This window comes from Alternaria metachromatica (assembly GCF_023757995.1).
Source record: "Alternaria metachromatica strain BMP 0045 chromosome Unknown scaffold_22, whole genome shotgun sequence".
Classification (NCBI taxonomy): Eukaryota; Fungi; Ascomycota; class Dothideomycetes; order Pleosporales; family Pleosporaceae; genus Alternaria; species Alternaria metachromatica.
In genome coordinates this window covers 449613-464894 of record NW_026055513.1, presented here as the reverse complement: position 1 = coordinate 464894, position 15282 = coordinate 449613, and the positions used below count along the sequence as shown (strand labels likewise).

General features: G+C 54.2%; 6 protein-coding genes across 6 annotated transcripts; 2 read left to right on the top strand and 4 right to left on the bottom strand.

Moving 5' to 3' along the window:
• Window positions 1–298: 298 nt before the first annotated feature.
• On the top strand, window positions 299–1938 carry J4E83_008200 (uncharacterized protein; the record flags this gene model as incomplete). Its single annotated transcript, XM_049335097.1, has 2 exons — window positions 299–305; window positions 356–1938. 2 exons carry the CDS (start codon window positions 299–301, stop codon window positions 1936–1938), a joined length of 1590 nt encoding a protein of 529 aa, XP_049185941.1.
• A 31-nt stretch (window positions 1939–1969) lies between these two features.
• On the bottom strand, window positions 1970–2776 carry J4E83_008199 (uncharacterized protein; the record flags this gene model as incomplete). The annotated part of the gene is made up of 1 exon (XM_049335096.1): window positions 1970–2776. The coding sequence occupies one exon, from the start codon at window positions 2774–2776 to the stop codon at window positions 1970–1972; it is 807 nt and encodes a 268-aa protein (XP_049185940.1).
• A 570-nt stretch (window positions 2777–3346) lies between these two features.
• Window positions 3347–6378, bottom strand: ALA1 (Alanine--tRNA ligase; the record flags this gene model as incomplete). The annotated part of the gene is made up of 3 exons (XM_049335095.1): window positions 3347–3526; window positions 3596–6228; window positions 6288–6378. 3 exons carry the CDS (start codon window positions 6376–6378, stop codon window positions 3347–3349), a joined length of 2904 nt encoding a protein of 967 aa, XP_049185939.1.
• A 479-nt stretch (window positions 6379–6857) lies between these two features.
• Window positions 6858–7645, top strand: J4E83_008197 (uncharacterized protein; the record flags this gene model as incomplete). The annotated part of the gene is made up of 2 exons (XM_049335094.1): window positions 6858–6990; window positions 7047–7645. The coding sequence occupies 2 exons, from the start codon at window positions 6858–6860 to the stop codon at window positions 7643–7645; spliced, it is 732 nt and encodes a 243-aa protein (XP_049185938.1).
• A 156-nt stretch (window positions 7646–7801) lies between these two features.
• On the bottom strand, window positions 7802–8544 carry J4E83_008196 (uncharacterized protein; the record flags this gene model as incomplete). Its single annotated transcript, XM_049335093.1, has 3 exons — window positions 7802–8209; window positions 8268–8396; window positions 8455–8544. The coding sequence occupies 3 exons, from the start codon at window positions 8542–8544 to the stop codon at window positions 7802–7804; spliced, it is 627 nt and encodes a 208-aa protein (XP_049185937.1).
• Window positions 8545–10295: 1751 nt separating this feature from the next.
• Window positions 10296–15063, bottom strand: J4E83_008195 (uncharacterized protein; the record flags this gene model as incomplete). Its single annotated transcript, XM_049335092.1, has 6 exons — window positions 10296–10368; window positions 10419–11225; window positions 11322–11638; window positions 11686–13561; window positions 13608–14091; window positions 14187–15063. 6 exons carry the CDS (start codon window positions 15061–15063, stop codon window positions 10296–10298), a joined length of 4434 nt encoding a protein of 1477 aa, XP_049185936.1.
• Between the last annotated feature and the right edge of the window lie 219 nt (window positions 15064–15282).

The window sequence follows — 15282 nt, the reverse complement described above, 5'->3', positions numbered from 1 at the left end:
TGCGACGACGGTACCATCCTCGCTCCTTCCCTCATTCCGTGTGGTACCTATGAACTCGCCCGCTATCGTATCGCGATGCAGACACTAACCATTCCTGCCTCTGTCAATAAACGTAAGCAAGCCTGCAAGAGCTGCCGACAGCGCAAGAAAAGATGCGATGTAAGCCCATAACCGTCCACGCATATCAGCTAGGAGCTGATGATAGGGTGCTCACCACAGGCACAGCATCCGAGTTGCTCGTTGTGCAGCAAGTTGAATATCAAGTGCGACTACACTGTCACGACTCCAAACCGAGACGATGACACGTCATCAACGAGCCGAACGGAGAATCATGTTTCGGCATCACCGGTTCAAGCGCAAGGCTCTGATGCCATGCCGATTGAGTCACTAGACTTCATGCAGTTCTCGGGCATGAACTTCGATCTTTCCAGCTCCACTATCTCAGAACCTGTAGTACCTCGCCCACAGTATCCTACCCCGGGATCTACCGCAGAACATTCTGCCAGTACGCTAGACTTAGATATATTGGAGAGCTTACAGTTGCCCCCACGACACGTCATCCTCCAACTCGGCGAACTCTTCTTCGAACATCTGTACCACATGTTTCCTTGCTTCCACAGGAAGAGCTTCCTGGCAAAGGTTGAATGTGGCGATATGGAGAAAGATGCACCGCTTCTCCTATATGCCATGTGCTGCGTAACAGCTAGGTATCATCCAGACGCCTCAATCCGAAAGCGCTCGAAAGACTGGTACGAACAGGCACGTTTCTCCTACGATCTGACACGGCGAAGACCAGACCCGGCTGTCCGCACAATACAGGCCGTACTACTCCTTGTGTTCCACGCTTGGACTATTGGCGACTACTCTGCTAGCTGGCTCTTCTTGGGGAAAGCCTGGAGGCAGGCTGTTGTGCTCGGTTTGAACCGTATGGATGCCAGCCACCACCTCTCTGATACAATACCCATCAACGAATACTCATGTGCTCCTGATAACATCAACCGCGAGTCAGCACTTGAGCGAGAAGAATCCCGACGAGCACTTTGGTTACTATTCATCATGGATCGAATGCATGCATGGCCGACGGGCTGGGCCCATGCTATACCAGAGACACAATTCAAGGTCGATATCCCGGTTGCTGAAGCAATATTCCAGGGCATGAGTCCTGGACTGAGAGATAACTACATCACTAACATACCGTTCACGCGAAACCTGTCGCGTCTTGTAAACGCCGTCTCGGTTGCTAAGGACTCCCCGAACGTCTTTCACTACGTGATTATAGCACACGTCCTGCTTGGCCGGGTCTCTGAACTGTTGTGTTCTCTCCACACCTCTCCAGACAGCCCTGAATATGCTGAAGATTGTACCGAATTAGACGACATGATTGTCAAGCTTAATCTCAGCCTCCCGCGCACAGCGAGTTCGATTCTGAAAGCGTTACCAGCTGATCGTGGTCATGTAGCATGGCTACACATCATCCTGAACACCATGACAATCCTCCTACATTACCGACGTGAGACGCATGTTTCAATCGAGGAGTCGGCTTCGCAGTTCACACTTGCTGTGATAGCGGCTCAGAACATCGCGCAGATCGTCAAAGATGCGTCGCGTATATCCATCGACCTTCTGCTCTCTGCACACATCGGATCGTCGCTGTATGTTGCAGCATGCGTGCTCGTTATTCAGTGGCGCGTCACCGGCGACAGTAGCTTCAAAGAGGACGCGGACTTGATCGCACTTCTATTCGGACGCATGGATGAAGTGTTTAGCTTTCTGGGATTGAAGTTCAAGATCGCGCTTGAGCATGACGTGCAGAAAAGTACGGAAGACCTACAGAGTCTGCGGAAGCGTGGGTTAGAGGGTATGTTGGTTGACTGCACCAAGTGGACTCACGTCAAAGAAGAAGTTGAGAGAAGGGGAATGAACCTCGATTTGTCATGAAGCATGCTGTGTACAGCTGGGCTCAAGCCTTTTACTCGGTACCGACCAACAACCGCCCGCCATCGCTATTCACCTGCGTTCCATTTGCGAACCGATCCTTCATGACCCAGCCATATGCCTCCGCTATATCTTCCGGGCGCCCTAACTCCCCCGTCAGGCTGCTTCCCTTCTTCATCTTCTCCATCACCTCAGGGGGAGCGCTTTTGAAGAAATCATGAAACAACTCTGTTTGGATCGCGCCGGGGTGGACGATATTTGTGCGAATGGGAGCCATGTCCACCGCCAGACCGCGCATCAAGCCCTCAACCGAGGCGCCGACCGCTGCGCCTAGGGTCCAGTTCGGCATTGGACGATGTGTGTTTGTGCCCCCAGTAAGCGTGATGGAGCTATTGGAGCTTTTAGGCATGTAATCGCCCGTCATAATCAGCTTGGCCAAGGCACACGGGGCGAGAAAGCGAACTGTGAAGCCTTCCATCAGGGTCTTCACTTCAATCTCCGCAACTTTGGGCAGCGAGAGCGGATTGCCGGCTGTGAAAGCGATATGATCGATCTTCTTCTCGCCGCCCTCGGTCACTTTGTCCAGCATAGCCTTCAAGTTGAACTCCAAGTTCTCTTTATCCATAAGGTCGACGGCGATGCCTGCTACATTGGAGGCTGGCATGCTTGGGTACAGAGATCGCAGCATCTCGACTTTTTTGTCGACTTTGGTTTGGCCAGATCCAGAGATCGTTACGAGCGCGCCGGATGCGAGGGCCATGTTGGCGATGGCATAGCCGATCCCTGAAGTGCCGCCGAAGACAAGGACGTGGGCGTTTGCGAGGCGATTTCGGTGAGCCATTGGAGAGGATGAAAGGCTTTCGGGGAGATCTTGATAGGTGTCTTACTAAGGTTGCAGTAAATACAAGAGTGGAAACTTGTGATAGACTTCAGACATTGCCACGATTGTTGCCTTTATATGTCGTTTCTCCATGGTCCTTGAGCGGCCTCAAGCCCACTGGCGGCGGCGAAGAGAGGGGTCTAATTTCGCTCCGTTCCAGAAGTTCATTGCCGTCTGACGGGGACTGTCGGGCTCGGACGTAGTATTGCGGCCTCGAAGTCAACAACGGAACTGGTGATAAGGCGGGCTGGCGGTGACGCTAAGGCACGAGCGGTGCGGCGGGGTCTTTGAACCATTTGCGCACCGCCCTGAAATCCCAATTAGGTCTGCAGCCTACATTAAGATGAAAAATACAAGGTAGGTCACCTGGCATGATTGATTTGACTCTGCCAGAACAGGAGAACTTAGGCTATCGGAAAGAGCAGTACAATTCACACACATGCATTGATCTTCGTGACGTCTAAACTTCATGCTATCTCACAGTACTGCGACTGGATCATACACGCACCATCACAGTCCAACCGAACGACCTTAGAGCTTAAGACTCTCAATGAACTTGGTCGCTTCCGCAACACCCTCATCAACCTTATCCGCATTCGTACCCTGGCCAATCGCAGTAGGAGCGCCCGGCTTGCCACCCGCCTTACCACCGATAATGGGAGTAACAGCAGCAGCCCATTTAGGCCCGTCGGCGCCTGCGTTCTTGAATGGCTGTGTCATATATGTCAGCAATCGTTGCCAGAGAAGAAGAAAAGGGAATAGACGAGGGGGACGACATACCTCACTAACATAGCATCCATGCACAACCTTACCCTCCTCAGGCGAAGCAGAGAAAAGATACAAACTCCGATCCTTGAGTGCACTCTTCGGACCAGAGACAGTCTTGATAGCCTCGCTGATAGCCTTGTTAACCGTGCTCGACCACTCCAGCTTCTTGACCATGAACTTCTTGCTGTCGTCCTCGAAGAACTTGGTCACTTCATCGAGCACACGCTTGTTATCAGCCTTCGCAGCAGTCTTCTGCTCATCTAGAATGCTCTTTTGGATCTTGGCAAACTCCTCGCGCAGCTTCGTCTTTGCGATGGCGGAGATGGTCAGGTTGTTGAGGTCGACGCCGATTTTCTTTGCTTCAGCTTCCTTGGCGGGGCCAAAAGCCATCTTGCCCATGGCTTGGACGCGTTCTTGGAATTCGCGCGCGATACGTTGGACGTTGTAGGCTTCTTGGCCGGTTACCGCGACGATACGACGGATGCCCTTGGCGATGCCGGATTCCTCGAGGATAACGAGTTCTTTGATCTCGCCTGTCTTGAGGACGTGGGTGCCGCCACAGAATTCGATAGAGAGCTTTTCCCACTTCTCGTTCTTGACGTCGCTGAGGAGCTCTTCGACTGGGACGCCGACGGAGACGACGCGGACGGGGTCGGGGTAGGTCTCGCCGAAGACGGCGCGGACACCGCGAATTTCCTTTGCGGATGCGAGTGGCACTTCTTTGGCGTAGACTTGTGAATCCTGCTTGATGTACTCGGAAGAAATCTTCTCGACCTTGTCTAGCTCCGCGTCTGACAGACCAGCCTTGTGTGAGAAGTCGAAACGCAGCTTCTCCGGTGCGACTAGAGAACCCTTCTGGTCGACCTCGTTACCAAGGACTTCCCGAAGAGCGTAGTTGAGGACGTGGGTACCGGTGTGGTTGTTGCGGATGGGATGTCTCCGGAGCTCGTCGAACTCTGCAATGACCTCGCTGCCTACGCTCAACTCGCCGTACTTGATGTATCCAGTGTGCAACACGTAGCCGGCATACACCTGCACGTTCTCGATACTGATCTCGGCCTCGCCATCTACAAGTAACCTTCCAGTATCGAATTCTTGACCACCCTGCTCGGCGTAGAAGTTTGTCTTGTCAAGCAAGACACCGAACTGCTCGCCTTCCGGTACCTCTTTCGTGCTCTTGAGGAACTTCTTGTTGTGATATATGGCCTTGATGGTAGCGGTGATGTTTTCGCGGCCAAACTTGGCGGAGTCGTCGGTCTTTGGGACTTCGGGCATGTTTTCCAGCGCACCAAGGTCGTGTACGTCGAACTTGACGACTACGGCACCAGCCTTCTTATCTCCCTTGCTAGCTTCGCGAGCCTTCTCTTGTGCCGCCTCAACCTCCTCGTCCTTGATCTTCAGGCCGCGCTCTTCCGCCATGAGCTTCGTCAGATCAACAGGGAAACCGTAGGTGTCGTATAACCGCCAAACATCGTCTCCTGGCAGCTCATCCGAGCCCTTGACCTTGGCCTTTTGCGCGTACTTTTCGAAGATGACCTCACCGCGATCTAACGACTTGGCGAATGCCTTTTCTTCTTCGTCCAGAATCTCCATGATGTCTTGTTGCTTCTTCTTGATCTCGGGGAACATGTCGCCCATCTGCTCAACCAGCGTAGGAACAATCTTGGAGAAGAAGTCGCCGATTTCCGTCTCGAAGTATTTGCGCGCGTATCGTGCACCTCTCCGAAGCACTCGGCGAACGACGTATCCCCGACCGACATTGTTCGGCACACCACCGTCAGCAATGGCAAAGCTCATCATGCGAACGTGGTCCGCGACGACGCGGTATGCAGTGTCGATACCATCTGGGTCCTGGTCTCCAAAGTTGCCCCTGTATTCCCGCGCTCCAGTAATCTCCTGTATCCTCTTGAACAGTGGTGTGAAGACGTCGGTGTCGTAGTTGGACTTTTTGTGCTGCAGCACTGAGACCAATCGCTCGTATCCCATACCGGTATCGATGTGCTTGTTCGGTAGCGGTCGTAGTGATCGGTCGGGCTCGCGGTTGTACTGCATGAAGACGTTGTTCCAGATCTCGATGACCTCGGGGTCGTCCATGTTGACGAGCGACGCAGCGTTCCTGTACTCTCCATTGACTGGTTCCCTCAGGTCGTAGTGTACCTCTGAGCAAGGTCCACATGGACCCTGGTCGCCCATCTCCCAGAAGTTGTCTTTCATGTCACCAGGCAAGATGTGGTCTTCCGGTACGCCCACGCTCTTCCACAGCTCCTTGGCTTCCAGATCCGGCTCCAGCTCACCTGGCACGCCCTCGAAGTATGTGACGTATAACCTCTTGGGATCTATGCCGTAAACCTTTGTGAGCAGCTCCCAGGTGAAGCCTACCGCCTCCGTCTTGAAGTAGTCGCCGAAACTCCAGTTGCCCAGCATCTCGAAGAAGGTGTGGTGGTAACTGTCCTTGCCCACATCGTCGAGGTCATTGTGCTTTCCACCGGCGCGAATGCACTTTTGCGAGTTGGCGGCGCGCTTGAGCTGTGCGAAGTCGGACGAGGGGTCGACGGTGCCTTGGAAGATGGCCTTGTACTGGTTCATGCCCGCATTGGTGAAGAGGAGGGTGGGATCGGAGAGGGGCACGACGGATGAGGAAGGCACTGTTTGCTGTCAATTGACTTTCTTGAGTCAACTCTCGAACACTGAGACGGAAACGCACCAAACGTGTGTCCGCGCTCCTTGAAATAGTCCAGGAAGGTCTGGCGCACGCGGACGGCGCCCCATTCGTGCTTCTCTTCAACGAGCGACATGTTTGCGGCCGGCGCGTTGCCGTGGGGGAGGGGCAGCGAGAGAAGTCGAGTGGAGGTGAAGAGTCTCGTGCAGCGTCTAGGGATGACGAGCCGAGGCGAATGCGAACGAGGAAGGCGCAAGTGACGGGTCGCAAGCAAGGGCAGGCGTCTAACCGTATGGTGACTCAGAGGGGCAGCTCGCGTTGGTAGCAGCATTCACGAAAACATGTGGGCAGGGTGCGGGCGCCGAGAGCTGCAGCAAGCAAACTGCGGGGCTGTCCTGTCGATAGCGGGCCCAGGAGCTTCGGAGGACCGACATGGCGCGCCTCAGCCCTTCTGGAAGCTTCACGTAAGTGCGCCTAGACGACCACGCTCCCAGTATAACAACCGCCATGTCCCGATCCCAACACCAGCCCTATCGCTAATCCATCACACCACTCCTACCAATCGGCTGTCTGCGGGAGTACTTGTAGCACGATTTCCTGCCAAAGCTGCGATGCATGGCGCAAGTCGCTAGCTCCCCTCGTCCCTTCGCGCAACAACAGAATGCGCCCCATGGCACCAAGAGAGCCGCCGACAGCTCGCTCGAGAATGAACAGCGGCTGAGTAAGCGCTTTGACCTGCTGAATCTAGGTATGCTCACCCTATTACACTGTACACATGGAAACCCCCTTCTAACAACAGCATAGTAGACAACAATGGCACACGCCTCTACATCCCCGTCCCAGGCTCAACAGACGCCCCCCTCCCCCGGCACACCCAAGGCGCGACCTCCTACGGCGACCCTCTAGCCTTCGTCTCACCACGTCGCCAACAACCCCGCAAGCCACGCCACGTCCGCGCCAGTCCCTCCCAAGAAGCATGCGGCATGGAAGTAGAAGACACGCCCCACCGCGTCTACATCTCGGACCTAAGCGCCGAACTCTCAGACCTAGAGTCCGACGAGGAAACGCCCATCTTCCTTTCCGACATCGAGAAGCACCTCTCCAAAATCCCTCAGCACATCTTACAGGGCCCAGAGCCCAAACCGACGGATAAGAACCAGTTGGTGCTGTATAATGTGCCGAGCAGTTTGACGGTGCCAGAGGCGCAGGATAATGTGCGCAAGGCGATTGTAGAGGCGCGGCAGAGGATTAGGGATAAGCAGGTTAATCCCGTGACGGAGCCTGTGGATGTGGATCTCGGGAGGGATAGTAGTGTGGTTGGAGGACCGAGGATTATGGATGCGATACCCCAAGCTATGGCGTCACCTGTCGAGGGAGACGGAGATGCCATGGACATTGACTGAGTGGATGATTCTTTGAGTGAATGGTATTATTTGTTGTTGGTCATGAAATTATTATGGATAGTTTGTAACGCTTGTTATACATCAAATGCAATCAACGTGATCCAGTCACGATCTTGTATATCCGCCTTTTGCAGCTGCTTTGTATGTGCATCCTATCTACCGTCTGAATCTATCCAAAACACCCATGATCTTGGCTTTTGCTGGCCGGGGTGGCAGTTCTTGTGATTGACCTTGCTCGACATCGGAACCGACAACGCCGCTCTGTTGAGGTCCGGCTTGTTGTGGTACTCCTTGTGGTGGGGCACCGTATACGGGCATCTCCATACCCTGAGCTCCTTGGTTCGGGTTCATCTTGGTGGCGCCGGGAGGAGGGGGCGCAAAGTATTGGGGCGGTGCATCAGTGTTCTGGTACAGCGGCGGGGGTTCTGCCCAGGTGCCGTCCTGTCTTTGTGTGTATTGCGGGTTGGGTGCGTTAGGTGCGTAGGGGTTTTGCGTTTGGTAGAAGGTGAAGTGGTTCTGGGGGACTTGGCCATGGCGGCGGCGTTCAGAGTAGGATATGAGGAACTGTTGTGACCGTTAGTATATGAAGGGTGGCGTATGTTGGAGAAGAGGGGTAACATACGCGATGGTATGAGAGCAACGGTAGGCCCTTCCTCAGACGTTGCTTTGCGTGGATGCGGCCTCCTACAAACCAACCAAAGAATATGAGAAAGAAAGCTGCGAGGATGATCCATTTGACGATGATGCCTTTCTGTTATCTTGTTAGTTCGAAGTCCTGTGAAGACCACTAGGTGATGAGCCAAACATACGTCTGAGTACCAAAAGCCATTGTCGTCGAAGCCACACTCCCTCGATCCGTCATCAAATTCGACGCAGTATCTCTTTGTTAATGAAATCATAACTGCGGTGTGTGTGTATTCTCAGCAGAGATAGTGGTACGAGTCGTGGATGTCTACGTTGGATCGCAGAGGGGAAGATCGACTGGTATAAGCCCAGTATGTGCCGCAATCCAGGGAGGATGATATGGCCGATATGAGCGGTTAATGGGACAGCTGCGCCACTGCTACGTCGTTCTGTCCTTCGGTCGGTTAGGCTCCCGAGAGGGAGGTGTGTCGCGTGTGGAGTGGGTTGGCAACGGGTATTGTTTCAGATGTGTGAGGCGTGGGTGTGTTGGGTTTCAAGATGGGATGGATGCGCGGGCGGCTGTTGAGTGGCTAACCTTCGATAGTAAATAACTAAGGAAGTGGCTTGAGGAGAAGGAAATGGAAACTTATGGAAACGACGATGAATTGAATGAGTGACAAAAAGAACAACCAAAAAAAGAAGTGACGAAGATTGTGGCTGGGGCAACTGAAGCCTCGAGGTTGGGGAGGTCGGGGGAGCTCTGGTCTGCAAGGGACGCGTGGAAAGGAGTGGAGCGCGTCCCGTGCCCTGCAGGGCTGAAACTTGGAAGCTTGTTCCTTGCCCGCCTGGCCGGATGTGGCGGACTTCACTCCGCATCCTCATCTGTCAAAATGTGGCTGTGGCATTTATTGCGTTGGAAAATGCGCGTGAACCATGATGCAACAGTCGGTGAGGTTCGATTCTTTATATTGAAACATACACTTCCTTGTGTTACGTGTTGAGTAGCGCGTGTTCCCGCTAGACAGCAATCATCCGCCGCTGTTGCCGCCGCCGCAAGATACTTTCTTTTTTCACACATCACATTGTAGAGTACTGTTGGGATACAGATTGAGTTACGCGGAGAACCTCGCAGCACTGACGCGCGCACAACAGACATGTCATAATGATAGGTTGGATCAAATTCAGTGCCGTTGAGATGCCGGCTTTGCTTACCTAAAGCAAAAAAGAAACAAAACACAGAGTAAACGTTGTGGTATAGTGCCACCAAACGCCTGATTAACATGCCCAATGAAGACCTCACTATCGCACTCTATACTTCCGCCATCCCACTGTAGACCCCAGAGGTCCCCGCATGTTTCGCAATGCTACGTCACCGGGAGGGATATTCCTGCGTCGGACGCTGAACATAGAAAACGCCCAAAGGCTTCAACTCCGGTCCCATGCTTGAAGGTCAAATGAAACCGAGTGTACAGTAGAAAGGATAACGAGGGAAAGGAAAGTCTAATGTAACAAGTTGCGAAGAGATGGACTGGCGCTAGCCCCCGTGTTGGCGCGCTCAGTGGGCGCTGACGTGACTGTTGGTGCCTCCCGCATCACTGTATCCATGGGTGTTGCCGGTCTGCCAGGTGCAGGGCTTCCGTGGTGGAGCACAGGGTACTGTGCTACTGGAGGAGGAGCAGTGAATGGGCTTTCACGCGACGCAGGATGTGCGTGAGGATGGGTTGGAGAATAGGGCATTGTCCGTGGTGATTGCATAGCCCCGTTGACCATCATCGCGCCGTTGTTGTGGTGTAACTGGGGAGGTCCACTAATGGGTGGTCCAGAGTACGGTGGCCGAAGCCCTGCCGCTGCTATCGCCGAGTGCATCGGTGCACCTGAAAAGGCTGCATACCCGTTCGGCTGAGGCGGGTATGGCGCGTGGAATGCAGGAATATGGCCAACAGGTGGAGCTTGTAGTGGTGGTGGCCCGTAACCGTTTCCGTTGGGCATGTGGTGTGGGGGATGCCCAGGCCCTGGAGGAACACCGCTATGCCATGAGGGCAACGGCGGAGGCTGACCAGGTATCGGTCCGCCTTGTAGCGCCCAACCTCCTGCCAAAGCTGGTGGTGGTGGTGGATATGGTGGAATTTGAGTCGCGGGCAGTGGATACGTTTGTGGTGGCTCTTTGAAGATCGAAACTGATCTCGCTCGCTCTTCCTCTTCATCATCTTTGTTATTTTGTTTTTTCCAATGACACTTCTGGCACATGTATGAAGCTGAAAGAGCCGCGTCCACATCAGTGTTGAGTCGCAAGGTTTTGTGCGCTGGTGAAGCAACAGCTGGCGCATCAGTCATTGGCTGATCGCCTTGGCCATTGCCGTTGACGATTTGGCCTTCCTCGACGACGGGCTTCTTCTCGATGTGGCCGTTCATATCTGCAGTACCGTCGCGGTCGATTGGTCCGTCTACTATACGTGGCGCTTGCGTTGCTGCCGTTTCCTCGTCAAATTTCCACCATCGTGGACTAGATTCGATCTTGCAGCGCACGCATTTACGCTCAGGCTTGGGTGCCGCTGGCTCGCTTGACTCTTCCTTGACTGATATACCAGCGTTGGACTGTCGACCTCGGGCTGACGTGGGTGTGGGCGCTGCGACTGCAGATGCTCGGCGGTTGGCCGGCGCAGGCACGATTTGAGGTACGATGCGGGTCGATTGGTCCACCAAATTGGCTTTGCGCGCGGTACCGGTCAGGGTGAGGTCAGCCTGCTTGAACTCCCGCGCGAACAGCTGAAGCGCAATCAGGTCTGTTCCATCTACGGGTTCATTCATTGGGTGGACGACAGTCTTGGGAGCGTGGTCTTTACACCAGATCGCGGCGATCAGAGTACCCGTCTCTCCGTTCATAGTCACCGTAGGTACGGCATCTCTGCGAGAGACCTTGACTGGGGTCATGTCGAATCCGAATGTATATCCGTTGCTGTGCGCGCAGCCAACATGAAAAGTCGCGTGGCACTGCAGGCATGAGGTGCATGCGCCGTCGGTTGTCTTGCAAAGCTTACAGACTGCGTCGTACCGAAGTGTTGGTGCCCCTATTCCCTCCACCATGTCGAGACGAGTCGCGCTGCTGAACTTGATTTCAGGATGCCATATTGCACAATACACGTGCACCCAGTTGTTGTCAGCGGTGCGCTTGAGCGGTTCACGGGGTACAAGCGGTCGACCCTTCTCTTGTTGCCGAAGGCGATACTCGTCCTTGGCTCTGTCAATAAGCTCCTTCTCTAGGCGCTCCCTTTCGCGATCACGATCCGTCCTCTTCTTGTGCGTAATCTTCGGTTGTTCATAGAACTCTTGCTCGCTCTCCTGCTGTGGGCAGAGAACGCACTCGTACGTCTTTTAATGGTCAGCATGATATTAGAAATGACGAACCTGCAACTTACATATGACACGCTCTCTTTCTTGTCGTTCTTGCATGGATCGCAATACCACTTGTTTGCCTGTCGCGTATCTTCGACACCGTAACAAGGTTTGTGAACAGTCAACCGACAGGCTGCGCATTCTAGACGCGTACCTTCCGATGACCGACATACAGCGCATGGCAAAGGCTTCAGTTTTGGAGGCGCAGGAACTGGTGGTGGAGTTGGGGCTTTGGGCGCCGGGGCAGCCTTCTCTTTTTCTTTCTTCTTCGAGACAGGCTCGTTGACAGGAGTTGTTGTTCCACTGTCTCCGTTGGTAATGGCGGCAGTTTTCTGCTTCTTCTTCGGTGGCTCTGCAATCGGTTGGGCGATAGCAGCCGGCATCTCGACGTACTCCGGAGTGGGGTTCTTGGAGCTGGGGTCCGACTGCGCGGCGTAGACCTCACGCAGGAGCTCCTCGTCAATGCGACGCTTCCACGCCTTACCTCCACCCTGCGCGACCTTCTTTGCGATCTCGTCTACATTTTCCCATGTCACTGCATACTTGCGCCATAAATTCGCGCAGCGCAGGCAGAGGGCGATGAGGAATCCGGTTTTGTCCTTGGAACGACCATCAGGGGGTATCATTTGACCAGGTGTCACGCCAGGCGCGCGTCTCCATTGGCGAGAGTGGCGAACTGTGCAGAACTTGCACTGGAAAAGCCGCTTGCGCTGAATGGCCTTTGCGCTGTCGAAAGCCGAGTCGTCTGCGGCATCCGCTACGTCGTCAACAAGCCGGGATTGTGCGTCAGGCTCAACCTTCTTGCTGCGGCCCTTGCGGCTGCTGTAAGAGCCCCAGATTTCTCTTCCTTTGGGTGTCTTCTTCCACATGTAGTAATAGCGCACGGCATCCCCGTAGAACATGGTCTTGCTGGTGTGCTGGCGGACGAGCCTGATCTCAGAACCATATTTTGCCACACCTTCGTTCCACTTCTTCTCTTCTTCCTTGGTCAGCTCTGGTTCTTTCAAGTCTTTCCGCTTGTCGATCTTCTTGACATGCTTCAAGGCTACATCCGCGTCGTATTGATATTTGGTGAAGAGCGTCAAGCACCGATCCAAGAAGTTCGTGTTGTACGGTTCCACTCCAACATGCGACTTGGCCAAGGCCCTTGCCCGATCCATGTAGGCTTTTACTTGATCTTCCGTGACGTTGGGAGCGTTGTCTTCTCCTCGAGTGGAGTGTACTCCTAGTGGAGGCATCTTGAACATCAGTTCCGCGGTACACTTGGAGTCCTTGTTCGGCAGATCTTCACCACGACGAACATAACCAGGCGGCTCGTCCATTACCCACTTAGGGCGCTTAGCCTTCTCCGCCTTGTCTGCTTCAATCGCCGCTACCGTCTCTTTCGATAGCTTGCCTTCCTTCTTGTTACCCGCAGCCTTGACGTAGCGCTTCTTAATCTCCGCAGGTTTGACCAGTTCCACAGGGTGTCCATGCCAGACGTTGACGTTTGCTTGGTGTCGAGGTCCCAGCCGAGAACTTGCGCGAGGGTAAATGGCCCGATCGTCGTACTGCAGTGCGTCCTCTACCCGGCAGTGTATGCCAAGATATCGCATAGGCCACATCTTAGCCAAAGCAATCTCGGCCTGTGTTGCAGGATGTGTGTCGACTTGGGAATCGGGGTCCGGTGTGTCTGCATTGGTATCGCCGCTTGCTTCCTCCTCTTCCTCATCTATGACTTCTTCCTCTTCGGCATCTTCGTGAGTGGTACCCAGGCGGGCCTCCAACTTCTTCTCTTGCGCTCTGCTACATGGGCCACAAGCCCAAGCAAATCCACGAGATGGTTTTTTGAGTAGTGGTGGGCGCACGCAGTTCATGTGATAGGTGTTGTGACAGACTGCGCACTCAACGGAGTCATTCCTAATCAGGTTAGCTCCGTCACGTGGATGGGTAAATGGAGACTTACGCTGCGCAATATCCAACACAACGCTTGCAGCTCTTGACAGCGCTTGTGAGTTCCTTTACCCGACTCGTCTCGAGACAGATGTACTTCCACCGCTCGTCCAGGGCTTTCTTGACCTTGTCGGGTACGTTGATAACCGATGAGACGGGAATGACATCGTACCAGCGATGAATGAAGCGATCAAAAACCTGGTTGAACCAGAAGCTGTCTTTAGTTTTGCGATATTCGTCAAGATCGCCGATTTCGCTCCGATGCAAGATTTGGCATTTTCCCCGTAAAGACGCCAGAGGGCATAGATCAGAGTGCATGGTCGCGTAGACCAGACGAGTGTCATTGTTGTAGCGCTGGACATCTCGTGGGCGATAGAACCAATTGACTCGCATGGACTCTATCCGCTTCTTGGGGTCGTTGTCGACGTGGATAAATTCCATAACCCGGCAGAGGTAGTAAGGCTCGCCGGGCGGCTCGCACACGAGGTACACCTGATCTGCACATCCAATTAGAAAACGGAAATCAAGCCGCAAGACGTGGCTGGCGTAACGGAGCGACCGTCAGCTGCAGCCAAAGCAAATCAAAACTTACCGTTGACTGAAAGAATTTGGCCATCGTCGGCTTCCAAGTGACCGTCCTTGAGGAAAGCACCCGTGTTTTCGAACGTCATCATGTTGGTCTCTCGCGCGCTGTTGGCGGCTACCATGGCGCTGGCATGGCTTCCGCGCTTCGCCCCTGCTTGGCTTGGCGCAGCGGCACTCGCGTGACTACCATTTGCGCCATTCGCAGCAGCATTTTTGCGTCGTTTGGTTGCGGGCTGCGGTTGTGGTGTGCTTGATTGAGTCGATGCAGCTGTTGCTGATGTGCCGGAAATATGAGGATTCGGCGCGGTCTCTTTAGTGTTGGTTCCGGAATTACCCCACGATGCATTGCCTTGTGCAGAGGCGGAACCTTTCTTCCCACCCACACTGGCAGAGTGGCCGTTTTCGGGAGCCACAGAATTACGCGACGGCGGATCAGATGCGTTGCCATTTGTGGCTGCAGCTCCCATTTCGAAGTCCATTTCGGTGTCCTCAGCATAATTAGGTCGCGACCTGCCAGGACGGCCGCGCGATCGCGTACCGTATGACGATAGCGCCTCACCGTTTTGATCTGGCTCCTTTGACGATGCTTTGGACTGATTTGAAGCGACGTTGGCCGCCTCGGGCGATGGTTGCACGTCGTCCATGGCAGAAGACGCGTCGTTGGGGTTTTGTGCAGGCTCCCGTACTTCCAAAGAAGCAGCAGGTGTCGAATTTCTGGTAGAAGCCTTGCTAGTTGATTTCGAAGGCGCTACTTCTGATGCAGCGCTGGGTTGATGCTGTTGATTGCTTTGCGCGTCATCTTCGTTGCGCGGTGATGGTGCATTGGACTGGTCCCCAGCCGTCGAAGACGGAGCCTCGCCTTCGCCGCTCTTCGTGTCCGCCATGCCGATTACTGCAGAAGAAGGCAGAATCAATGAAAAGGCCGAGGCAAAGGACGGCGAAGAACCCTTTCAAGGCAGGCGCGGGCTGTCGCCAGGGTTGTCGCTAGAAAGAAGCCCGTCAAGTGCGGATATCAACGCAGCATGAGAAGGCCCATCAGCGCATACACGCGAACTTGTGAAGTAGCAGGTCAAAGGTGAGTATTTTCGGGGTTCAAGACGGCT